Source organism: Vanessa tameamea, chromosome 14 (genome assembly GCF_037043105.1).
Source record: "Vanessa tameamea isolate UH-Manoa-2023 chromosome 14, ilVanTame1 primary haplotype, whole genome shotgun sequence".
Classification (NCBI taxonomy): Eukaryota; Metazoa; Arthropoda; class Insecta; order Lepidoptera; family Nymphalidae; genus Vanessa; species Vanessa tameamea.
This window is the reverse complement of record NC_087322.1, coordinates 6533867-6546922: the sequence shown is the minus strand read 5'-3', so window position 1 is coordinate 6546922 and position 13056 is coordinate 6533867. Positions and strand designations below refer to the sequence as shown.

The 13056-nt window shown below is 30.4% G+C and overlaps 1 protein-coding gene across 6 annotated transcripts in view; it reads left to right on the top strand.

The window, feature by feature from the left end:
• Window positions 1–13056, top strand: part of LOC113398796 (furin-like protease 1) — a 162903-nt gene that overhangs the window by 113251 nt on the left and 36596 nt on the right. For all 6 annotated transcript variants that reach the window (XM_026637700.2, XM_026637701.2, XM_026637707.2 and 3 more), the window contains exons 3-4: window positions 7391–7568; window positions 9777–9922. In XM_026637700.2, the coding sequence (XP_026493485.2) occupies window positions 7391–7568; window positions 9777–9922 (324 nt within the window). The remainder of the gene's footprint in view (window positions 1–7390; window positions 7569–9776; window positions 9923–13056) is intronic.

Sequence of the window (13056 nt, the reverse complement as noted above, 5' to 3'; positions counted from 1 at the left end):
CATTTATATTTTTTATAGTCCTTTAACGAAAGGTACCATTTACAATAATGTGGTACCCATTTGCTCGTGTACCTTTATAAAAATATACTGAAAGCATAATAATAAAGTGTAATCTCAACAGCATCTCTTGCAGGTAACGTAACAGGGCTGAGACAAATTAAATATAAAATTAATAGTTACCCGTAGTTTTGACAATATTATATTATAACATACATTCGTGCAAAATATACAATTTCATATACTCAATAACAAAATATAATAAACAAAAAATATCAAAACCGGCTTTTCTTTCTATTCTTTAGAAACAGAACATCCAGAAGACAATAAAATTTAGTTGATTTGTTAAGGTTTTTCTGAAAACTTGTAAATGACAAATACAAATTCCGTATGAGGAATACTTTTTTATTTTATTTACAAATTTAGAGATAAACTATGTCCACATTTTTTTTTAATTCGACCTATTCATAAATTTAAAACGCATTAAGGCATATTACTCAACAACAACAAGATTATATTAAAGATAAAAAAGCGTGGTCTTGGTAGGATATATAATAATTTAATTGTTCCTTACTGACATACTCTGTAACTAAAATGGTGGAAAAGAGTAACTACTGAGTTTCTTGCCGATTCTTCTCGGTAGAATCTATTTCTGAGCCACTGGTAGTTTAAATTTAATTCAACACATAACGACTCAAAAGTGATTTTATGAGCGTATTTGTATATTTTGATTTAGTTTTTGATGTTTGAATTTTGTGTTCAAAGTAAGATTTCTAAAATGAAAAAAAAAAATCACACACACTATACGGACATATAAAAGTATAGCTAATAATAAGTAACAGGTATATAGTAAGAAAAACGCCTCGTCTTTGGAATTACGATTCAACGGAGAAATTCTGCTAGAATTCTTGCTAATCAATTAATGGCAATAAAAAAAAATCTTAATAAAATTAATAATAATAATAATAAATTCATCTTAAAAAATATAAAAATAGTATATATCACATGTTATATACAAAATTATATAATATAACTCTGTAATGACCGAGTTTTAATATGAGAGTTTTGAAATGAAAATCAAATATAAAACTAACTTCAGCACGAGACTATTCTCTGTGACTATTCGTTTCAAATTAAACAAAAGTAATTGAAAATGCAACTGAATAATTTAACTTTAGTTTTGTTCTTAAAGAACGAATAAAACGCTATAATTAAAAGTTAACAAGGGAATAGGAAATGATTTAAACACTAGCTACCCGGTCTGATGTAACACGAATGAAGCTATTTCAAATGAAATACGAGTACATATAAATACATATTATAAAATAAATAATAAGTAATACGATATTTTAATCAGCATTGTGTTAATTAATTATTGAAGATATACACTGTACAAGTGCGTGTAAAAATACGAGTCAAATCTATTATTTCGCTCATATAAGCCGTTGGGACGGTAAATCCGACCGAAGAGAGTTCAGAGATCAACGGCTTTCTCTGTTTTTCTAGGCATGGGAATTTCAGTGGCAAATTCTAAAATCCAGGCTGCTATTGAAATACCCAATATTTCTGTATTGGCCAGACCCGAGGATTGAAACCAAGACCATGGTATCTGCAACTTTATCAACTAGCCACTGGAAAATGAATAAACGTTTTGTTTTTATGATATCGGTAAGCGGACGAGCAAATGGGCCACCTGATGGTAAGTGGTCACCACCGTCCATAGATAATGGCGTTGAAAGAAATATTAACCATTCCATACATTACCAATGCGCCACCAACCTTGGGAACTAAGATGTTACGTCCCTTGTGCCTGTAGTTACACTGGCTCATTCATCCTTCAAACCGGAACACAATAATACTGAGTACTGCTGTTTGGCGGTAGAATATCTGATGAGTGGGTGGTACCTACCTAGACGGGCTTGCACAAAGCCCTACCACCAAGTAAATAAATAATTAATACGTGTTATATTCATCGGTATTACTCTAAAAGCGATGATAAATTGGGTATATATTAGTATAGTTTAATTTCTTTATTTACTTCTACAAAAAATGAAGCTGTTTTTTTAATTTCATCATCTCCTTTTAAACACAATAAATATATTAAGGTAAACACTTATTAAAAATAAGATCAGATAGTGTGTTCTGCATTCATTCGTTACTACTTTTTATAGAATCGAAAAAGGTAAAAGGGACTGCGAGATAGCAAAATATCTTCAAGGGTTCGTGTTTTCTTTGAATTTATGTATCTCACGGGAGGAGGGAGCCCGTGGGTCATATACAAACGCATGAAGGCCTGCAGTCGGGGTTTTCTATGAATAATTAAAAAGAATAGTACCTATTTATTACGAAAAGCGATACTAAAACATACCTATAAACCGTTTGTCAATATGTTAGAACACGTAATACTTAGAAGATAATTCCAAGGTTTGAGTTTGAGAATTTGAGTCCAGTGTGTGTTTCAATACGTAGTGAAAATAATTAGGAATAACATATGTATAATATATGCTTATACAGCTCGCACGTAATACAATTTAATGTCGTAATTACTTCGGAGATCTCAAAACGGGCTGGGTATTTTAATTTGGATTAATATATCTGGTAAAATAATGTCTAAATTTCATGTAAATAGAAATTTTGCAAGAAATTATATATTAATAATTTTTTGAAGACGAATTTTAGCCTAACTTTTTGTTGTTTTCCGCCAAATATTTTACGTATTTTTCGAATGTTTAATTGTATAAAAATATTTAAGTAATTTATAATATGAATAGAGACGAGCAAAAAGACTAGTCGAATAATTTTATTAAAATCAGTTAATAGTTCTATATGAAATATTAATCATTCTTCACATTGACCTTTCTTCGTCAGCCTTGAAAAACGATAAGATAAGTTTCGCCTACTTGATACTGAATAACATCTATCCTAACTGACGGACTGCTATACAAATAATTGCTTGACGGTAAAATAATTGTGAATTTTGTGTAACTTTTGTGGGTTTACTGTCCTGAAACGAAACTTGGCAAACAATATAACACGTGCTATCATAATATTTACTTAATTAAATACCTGGACGTCAGCTGTTCGTGAAAATTCAATTAATACAACATTGTTGCGATGAATTCTAAAATTACATTTAATAAGCAAGCCGCCGTTGGTAATGACCTCCGCTTGGATTGCTGTTTCTACCCGCCTCGGTTATTAAGCCTCAAGCACGAGATTACGCGAAAATAAACGTAAACGCGTTAAATTAAACAAGATAATATAAAACGTATAAATAAAATATTTTATGTTATGCTTTTAATATTTGTTGATATTTCTTGTTAGTAATTTGCACACCAGATAATATGTTTGTTGAATAAGAGGCATTCATAAGGGAATAGTTAGTTCATCATCATAATACCGTATAAACCATTTATTTTTGCTACACAATACACACACATACATTACAACGATTATACACAAGAAAATAGTTAAATTCAAGGAATACAGTGTAGGTAGCAAGGGGTTCATCTCAGTATATGCTGTGCTAATGCACAACACTGATTTTCAGATGGTCCCTGACTATTGAGTGAATATAAAAATATACGTGCGCACACGAAAATTAAAATAAAAGAAATGACTGAAAATAGATTATAAGAAAAAAAAATATATATATATATATATATGACGCACAATCTATGATAGTTTGTCACGAGTGGCTGTGCAGGTTTAGATGTTGAGGAGCAAAAGTACAGGAGGTAACTTTGGACAGGGATGCAAATTAGCATATTGCTTGATTACATTGCCGTAAATATTCGATCATTTTTAGTTTGTACTGCTTAACATTGCTTGAGAATATCTCGGTGAGTCTAACATAATTGCGGCAAAATTCGATTGCTCGTACAAAATATTTAAGCTAATGAAATCGATATAGTTTTCTTTAGAGGACACGTAAAAGAGAATAATCATTCTGCATAATTTGTTATTTTTGGACTCGAGATGACCTAAAAATAACATCGACTAAAAGAAATGAATTTTAACCAAAGCTTGCGGGCTCAAACTTCGTACCTAAGTTTTTCAAGCACTTTGTGTTTGCAATTCATCTGCTGTTCTGACGTGTAAAAAACATTCTGACAAAACTGACATGTCTCGAAAAATCTGAAATAAATATATTGAGTTGGAGTAGCAAAATCTAATTTGCAAATAAAAGTTTTTTTTTTACGTTAATTATAGTGTAACCTTATTGTAAGTAATAGTGTTCACCTTTATTAAATTTTAAATTCTAACGTGAATGTTACGAAATAAAAGTTCAATAAAAAAGAACCGAATTTTATTATAGTGATTTCTATTTCCACGGCCGACTGCACTCATTATTCTGATAGTTGTGGCATACCTCGCATTTCATTTGTATTCAGGCACCGGAATTCAAATGTACATTTTAATTCAACGGTATTCCTTTATTAAATATACATGAATTTTATTAATACAAAATTACAATTTACATGAAAGGCTTTAAAAGATATGGTTTTTTAAAATATATGGTAAAGAAAGAATTTAAAATATATGGTTTTTTATTTTAAACATTTGAAATAGTTTCTATAACTAAATATAAAAGTCATATGTATAATACATTAATATTGGGTCAAGGCTAATATGATTGATAGTTCACAATAGGGAACTGTTTTATCTCATTGAGTATGTGAGTTCGATTCGTCGATTTTATAAAAATATTACGGAGTGTACGAATGTATCCAAGCGCAAAATCAAATTTGTTTCGAAAAAGGATAACCACGTTCAAATTAAAGCGGTCACAATGCGGTTGTTTTGGAAGCGGCCACCGGTGAAGTTTAATATCGCGCTAGACTTAAAATTCAGTACTAAATTAACTTCATTCGCACTACATTCAGCGATTCCGTTCGGTTAAACTTGATTCATTAAATCCTAAACTTAAAATTCGTAATTTTCTCGTTTGTTTCAAAATTAAATGTCCTTTTCAGCTTTTGGGTAGTGCCACAATTTATCGTAGTGTGTTATTTATTGTCACATTGCCAAATTAGGAACATCGTCATAATTTATTTAAATATTCCTTTTAGTTTTATAGGCATATAATGAATAGGTATTGTAGTTTCGGCCAATTGGTATAGAACCTCCTGAGATCTAAAATAAGCGTAACTTACGCTCAAATAAATATCTCAATACTGGACAAAATACATTCATTCTGTGGAGAAGGAATTACCGAGTGTTAATTTTTGATGCTAGCGTTTGAAATTACCATTTACCTAGTACAAAAAAGTATTAAACATACTTCTATATATTAAAATAAAAGTAATCGTACAAATCGTACGTTGAAGTGTTTTTAATTAAAAGTGTCATTCGAAAATTTATTGCTCACTTGGGTGGCACTTTATTCACTTACACAATTTATTAACATTCCTTTTCGATGTGACGCTACTGGAATAAAATTTTCATTGAATTTCAGTTCAAATTGTCACGTGTCTCATTTACTTATTTCATTTATGCTTCGTAATAATACTTTACGCTTAATATTTTAAAATTACCATGAGTGTATTGTGAAACTAGATCTACTAATGGTTGCATCGATCATCATCTTAATCACTTCATCCGAAGACACAGACGTCTTACTTTGACAGATGTGAATACTTTTACCTTTGTCTATTGTCTATTGCAACCAAAAGAGGAGTAACGCAAAACAAAAACCTTTGGTCGAGGTCTTGAATTATATGATATTAACTATTTATTCGCGAAAAAATTACGGCAAGGCTATTTATTATCTTATTTCAGATATAAAATTTAAGCAGACATAAGTAGAGAATTTGAATAGTTTTATTATATTTTAAGATATATTCATCACTGTCTCAAGTAAAAAATATAGCAGAGCTATAAGCACATCACATGTGTCAATCTAAGGTTTGATTATCTTTATTCATTGTTAGTTTAGAATAGGATATGTAATCATTACTCATTAACTTTATTTTCTTTTTAATGGCTTGTTGCTATTTCTCTACTAATTTTTTAGTTTTGAAGTAACAGGTACAACAAATATAGACGTATTAAATATTCGCTTCCATATGTTAATTCAAAAGAACAACAGTTTGATTTAGATCAAATAGATTGAATTTTAGTTCAGTGTAGGAAATTATTTAATAGCAAGCAGGACTAAAGATGAATTAATGTACATAGAGCAACTAACTCACAGTATATCAATATATAGTTATGGAATCTAAGGAGTCAATGCCCTTGTTCATGTGGTTTTGACAATATTCAAATATTTCGATCAAATCAATTATTAATCAAATCAGTTATTATAAAATAGTTTTATTTAAGCCCGGCTGTTATCCACACGTACAAAATTAATTGTGACATTTATGTCACATCTATTTATATCATTGTATGCCACAGATTACATTTTCAAAAATACATTTAATTATTTTCACGTATGTTACGTCACTTGTGTCTGAACTGTAAGCTGTCTAGTGCGTATAAATTAAGGTAGATTAAAAATGCTCTTAATGAACGCATAATTCGAGTGAATCCCAATTATTGAGTTCGACGCGTGTTTGTATAATGAACACTTTTTGTCGAGGATATTTTTTCCGAAATCTCGTTTTATTTTCCGATTTTGCTTATTTGAACTGTTCTATATGTTATGTATATAGACATTTGGGCAATATAACTTGGTTTATTTGTTGGCTTCAGTGAAATCGGTGTATTTTTTTCGTTATTGATTTAGTTGTCTACCTAGTGGGTGTAACGGCTAGTTAGAAGGCTGCAAATCTTGAGGCACTGGGTTTGAACTCCGGGTTGGGCCATACGGGAGACTGAGGGAATATAGAAAGACCGCTGTGGCTGAAATCGGTCAGCAGGGCATCATTAATTATCAACATCTACGTCTTTTGTTGGATCCATATCATAAAAATGTTATGCAGTAAGAGGTTTTAAATGTTCCACCACTGCTAAGGTCTCATATACTTTTGAGACGACGGGATCAATATATTAATTTAGCCCAAAATATACAAGTAAAGAAAAGTTTATCATCCTACATATACTTTCAGAGTAAAAACTAGATGTCATACCAAATTTCGCGGAAAGCACACAAAACGTTCCGAATAACGTTTTCTGACAAAAATCTACTAATTACTTTTTCTAAGAATTCGTACAAGCGACGGTTTTTTTTATTTATCGACTAATACTCTACAAAATTCTTTGAACCCGTTTCTAAAGAGAAGAGGACGCCTTAGTCCAGAAGTCGTATAGCGTCACAATGTCCCACAGATACATAGAGGTGTTATTTTTTTTACATTCAATTGGATATAACAATTTTATATAAAGAAGTTATGAAAAAAATATCTGTCTTTAGTGGAACAGCTCATTAAATCATTTTTTTTCTTTCCAGATATTCGAAAATCACTATCACTTTCATCACAACTCGTTAGCGAAACGTTCTCTAACGCCTGCGCACGAACATCACGACCGATTGCAGGGAGACGAACGTGTGCAATGGGCAAAGCAACAGAAGATCCTATCGAGGAAGAAAAGGGATTTTCAACCTTTACCAGACATCTCCAGTACAGGCAAGTGTTATATTTCTCGTTTATTAGTACGTTTGTTTATTATAATACCAGCTGTGGTCCATGGCTTTGCTCGTGTGGAAGTTGATTATATTTATAGATTAACTTAAAATGTTACGTTAATTTAAGATCTCTTTGTATACCAAATTGGTGTTTATTTCACCCCTTAGGGTAGAATATCTAAAACACTTAAATATTTAAACACTCATATTTAATCAGGATCCCAAAAATAAAGTTTCATGTTTCTAACTTAAAAAATGAGGGATTTCCATACAAATTTTCACCCTTTTAGGGGTAGAATTCCCAAAATTCCTTTCTTATTGGGTGTCTACTCGATAAAACGAACCTACTCACCAAATTTCATGGCCCTAACTTTAATAGTTTACGCTCGGCGATGTTGAATCAGTCAGTCCGGACATGTTATAGATAATTGCCGAAGTCAAATTCAAGTTCTGCGTGAGAACAAAACGCCTTATTAAAATAAGTTAATTAATAATTTCTTAATAACATATTATTATTTGATTACAATCGTTACACAGTTACTACCTTTTTAGTTTTAATGTATATATCTAGTTTCTACGGTTCCAAAGATCCAAGTTTAAATAACAGACATTTAACAGATATGAAATTAAATGTACCTAGCTAGATTTCATTATATTATAACATATACAAGTTTGTCTTTCGCTAGTTTAATTTATACTTTTATAGATGGTATGTGAAACTGTTAATCAAATACGATAGATTAACATCTCCGCCAATTATGTGTAAGTTTCCTTTGTTTAAAGCCACCTATTGAGATATTCCGTATTAACACTCTCGAAACTAAACGCAGAACACGACCATGAAATGTCGTCATATTATTACTATGAATTTTAGAATCAAAAAAACATTTCACGAGTGAGATACGAAGTGATCTTATTTTATATACTTAGAACTAATATTTCACTTTAATTGTTTGTGCAATAATGTTTCATTTACAATACATTCAGTTTTTACAGTGTAGCTATTCTGTAAGGACAGAATATAATCAAAATACATCAAAATGTCCGATTATATATTTTTATTATATACCAAATAAATATTACCTGTAGAATCAAGAAAATGTATTTAGCTAAGGTTTTTGGAGCATCGAGTGTCAAGTGTTTTTTTATTAACAAAATGAGATTACCATTAGATAGTTGATTATTGGTCAATTAAATAAAAAATAAATTTCTTCAAATACCGGTTGACAGATTTTTAGCAAACTTGAGAATAAAAAGCTCTGAAATTTATGAAATAATTGAATAAGGTTGCACAAGACTCGTCTATAAATGAATTCCCCTTGACCTTTTCACCTGCTCTATAGAAGCTTTTCAATTTATTTCAATGTCATTTCGTAAAATATTCCTTTATAGTTTTTATTTGATTTTCAAACGCTTTATTTCTAGCTAAATCTAAATTTAATAATTTTATTTATTATTACACATTTGAAAAGTGAGTGACTCAATGTACTACACGTACCGGGGACATAATATCTTAATTCCCAAGATTGGCGTATTGGCGATATCAGTGATGGTTAATATTTTTTACAGTGGCAATTGTTGGAATAAAATAAAAACTTTCCTCACAATCAATAGTTTATTTATCCGAGAGTGTTTCACAATCAATACTGATACAAAATTAATTCTTTGCTCGATCCTTCCATTCTGACAATTAAAGAAAAAAATGCCAATTTATAGGCTTACCCCTAGCATTAAACGTTTACACGCCCCTCCTTCCACTGTAGCAACATCCGGTTTTGATCTATTTTAAAATACAAATTAGTTTAGTCCAAATCGGATGTTGATAATCAACGTAAAATGTAACAATTATTTAAGTCGAATTATTTCTATTGATAATTTAATACACAAAAACAATAAAATATAATTACATTAAAATAAATATGCTAACACAATGAATATGTGCGGTGAGGATCACAATTCGTCAAATTAGGCAGCTGGCTGATAGACGGGCGTCTATCAGCCAGCTGCATAATTTTAATAATAATAAAAAAAAAATTGTACGCATAAAAATACGTTCCAAATGAGAGCTTCTTAGTTTATATTGAATGAATTTCAATCGTTAATTTATACAACAGCACTTTTTCACTGAGGCCTATTTACGTACAATGTAGCTCAGGCACGCAAATTAACAATATAGAGTTTAACTTCATTAGAGTATAATTTGTTATAGCTGAAACAAAAGCATCGGGCGCGCCCTCCATGAAAAGAGAAGCGGGGTCGAAACGTGAACTGCACTCAAGAGTGAAAGGAAGGCCGCGCTCCGCCGATTCCAAGTTCCAATTAAACGATCCCAAGTGGCCTCATATGTGGTACCTGGTATGTTGCTATTTATTTCACTATTCATGAATTTCCAACTGTTTCTATTTATTGAGCTGATATAGCTTAATGGATAGAATATCCATCGAAAATGGTAATAAATATTCGGTAAGTACTGCTTTTACAGTGAAAGAAAACATCGCGTCGTGTCGTGAAACCAGCATGTCTTTGAGATATTCTGATATAATGCGCCGTGGTGAAATAAGTTCCGAATTATTCTCTACCACCAAAAAATAATTCTACCCAACATGAGTATTTAACGGAATATTAGTCTATATTTTCTCTATTAAGGGGAAATCTGGAAGCATTATTACATTTAGTCTGTATATATTATGTGTTTTATATTTAAGATTAATGACATTTACCTATTGTGTCAAGAAGTCACATTCGTGTCGTTTCACCAACATCACCCACTCCTACGTGACATTGGCGAAATAATCTGTGCCCTGTCGGTATAACTAAAAGCCATAAAACTAAGAATCGAATCGAACATCACCCACAGTTTATTGCCTTTCATCAATTTTGATAAATGTTTTTTACGTTAATCTTAGAGGTTTATATTAAGGTCTAAACTTCAACAATAATCAAGGTATAAATAAAATATAACCATAAAATTATAAAATGTGGCCAGGAAATTTCTAAGAAATATTTTTTTATGAGATATTTTATCTGTAGTAAGATTTTGCTACATTTAATCTTGATTGAAAAGCGATAAGGGATTACGGAATGATGCCAACTTCTAATTAACGATCCCGAGCGGCCAGGTGTGCTATGGATATTTATTAAAATTGAAACGTGCAATATTTTATCCTACTCTAACTGTCATAGGATTCATATGTAAGAATGGAATGACTATATCATTTTTTTTTAATAATATTTTCCATTAATAAATATTATGCTAGTTTTATTTCACTTGGAATTCGTAAGTTCGGAGTTGTTTATTGTTTATCTCTTGAATTATTTTTAATAATTCCTTATATTTAAATTAGTTGTCAAGAATTTAAAAATAGAACGCCGACATCGTTATTTAAAAATGGAACAGTAATATTATTTAGCACTGATAGAATTATAATGTATGTGTACATAATCGACTTTCACATCACCCATATCGTAGGATCATTATATCTTAATTTTCCCTTTACCAAGCGCCTTGTCTCGACTAATAGCTAATTTTCTGCCTTATTATCTCTTGATGAGAGTATTCTACGCTCTTTGGCGCATGTTTGAGACTCGTTACAGGGTCTTATATGTGCCAAGTATGCTTAAAACGTCAGGTTAGTAAATTGATAATTAGATCCTAGTCGAACATCATGTCCTTTTGAAAATGTATTAATATTATTATATCCGTATTACTGTAGCTTGGTGTTCTATCCTATCCTATATCTTACACAAAGAACGTATATTCAAATCTGGCCACGCTCCACTAACTCTCGACATGATTAATTTGTGTTTATATAAAGGATGCCGTATTGGCAGCAAAGTTTTTCTTCCGTTGTGAGGAAACCTGCACGTGATGGATGAGATTATATAATATTTAACAGTGTGCAGTGGAATAGGGTGTGAAATAAGATCGTAATACATATGTTTATAAGGGTGAGGAGGCCTTGCCCTGGCATTCAACATTTACATATTTAAAAATCAATTAAAAAATGAAAAAAATAAAAAAAAACTTATTCTGTAGGGTTTGAACAACAAATACAAATATATTTTTACTGAGCGAATTTTCGAATAAAATATTATACATAAATTGATCGTTGATCTTTGATTCGACACGAATCAAGTCAAACTTTGTTTGTAAGATGAGTTTAGCAATTTTTTTGACTCTGAAATTTTGTAAGCTGCACTGTACTGTAATGCTTTTTTCTATCCTATTTATGCCCATAGGCGGCATAAACGTCAATATAAAAATATTTCAGGTTGATAAAAAAAGGTTCTAATATATGAAATTTGTAATTTGGATATACCATAACTGTAGTGCATTTCTTTGAAATGTTTTACTCATAATTGCGATTGGTACCTAACCGAGCAGCGAGACAGCGAGATTAATCTGACATTATAGTATTTCTAAACGTCAAAACTTTAATAAATTCTAACTAAATCGTTGGCGAAATTGACTTTATAATAAATTATCTTATTAATTATTAATTTTTATTAAGTACTACACTGTACAACCTAAAATTACTGTTTTGCTTAGATCACTAAATGTCAAAAAGTTTTAACATCTGGTAGATCTTTTGAGGAAACATATAATGGGTACAAAACATATTTGACAGATTTTTATCTGACACATGCAAGTTTTGTATATGAGAATTCAGAAATAGTCGGTTAAGATTCACGCGCCCCGACTTAAGTCATCTCGGTCCGTCTCGTAACAAGCCATTTAATAAGAAAAATTAAGTGTCGGATAAAGTTTATGTCCTTAGAATTATCAAGACTTTAACTTTAATCAAAACTTTTCCTCTACGGTCGTAAATTTTAAACTCCAATTTTAAAGTGGAAACTGTAAAAAAAAATATAATTCTTTAAAGTTTTATATGCTTATTATGAAACAATGAATGGAAATGGATAAAAACAAATTTCGCGGATACAAATTAAGATAACAAACAAGGACGAACAAGTCCTTCGACTAAATTTTATTACAAAAAAAAAATTAATAAAAGCAATTTTAGCCGAAAAATATTAATATAAATATGTTTTCATATAAATTTAATATAAGTAACTTCAGTAAACGTTTGATGAGATTTAATTTGAATGAAGTATCAAATTATTATGTTCGGCTCGTTTTTACTAAATTAAAATGAAATCCCTTCTGTGGGAATACAACTGATATTCTTTTTACAAGTTTTGGCCTTGATGCGATGTCCATTCACCTTTTATTTACTTCAGATATTATTATATTATATTTGTCATCAAAACTTAAATTGTAATTATTCACATTGGACAATTAAAAAAATAATTTTATAATTTATTATTTCACTTCATCATATTTAAATTAATCAAGACTAAATAAATAGAAGATCTATTAAATATTTTGAATGGATTTACCGTTTAGTTCTTCAAAATACCAATTTTTTTTTTTTTGTCTACAAACCTATTTTACTTGTAAATTCATTCGATTTCAAATATGGAATATG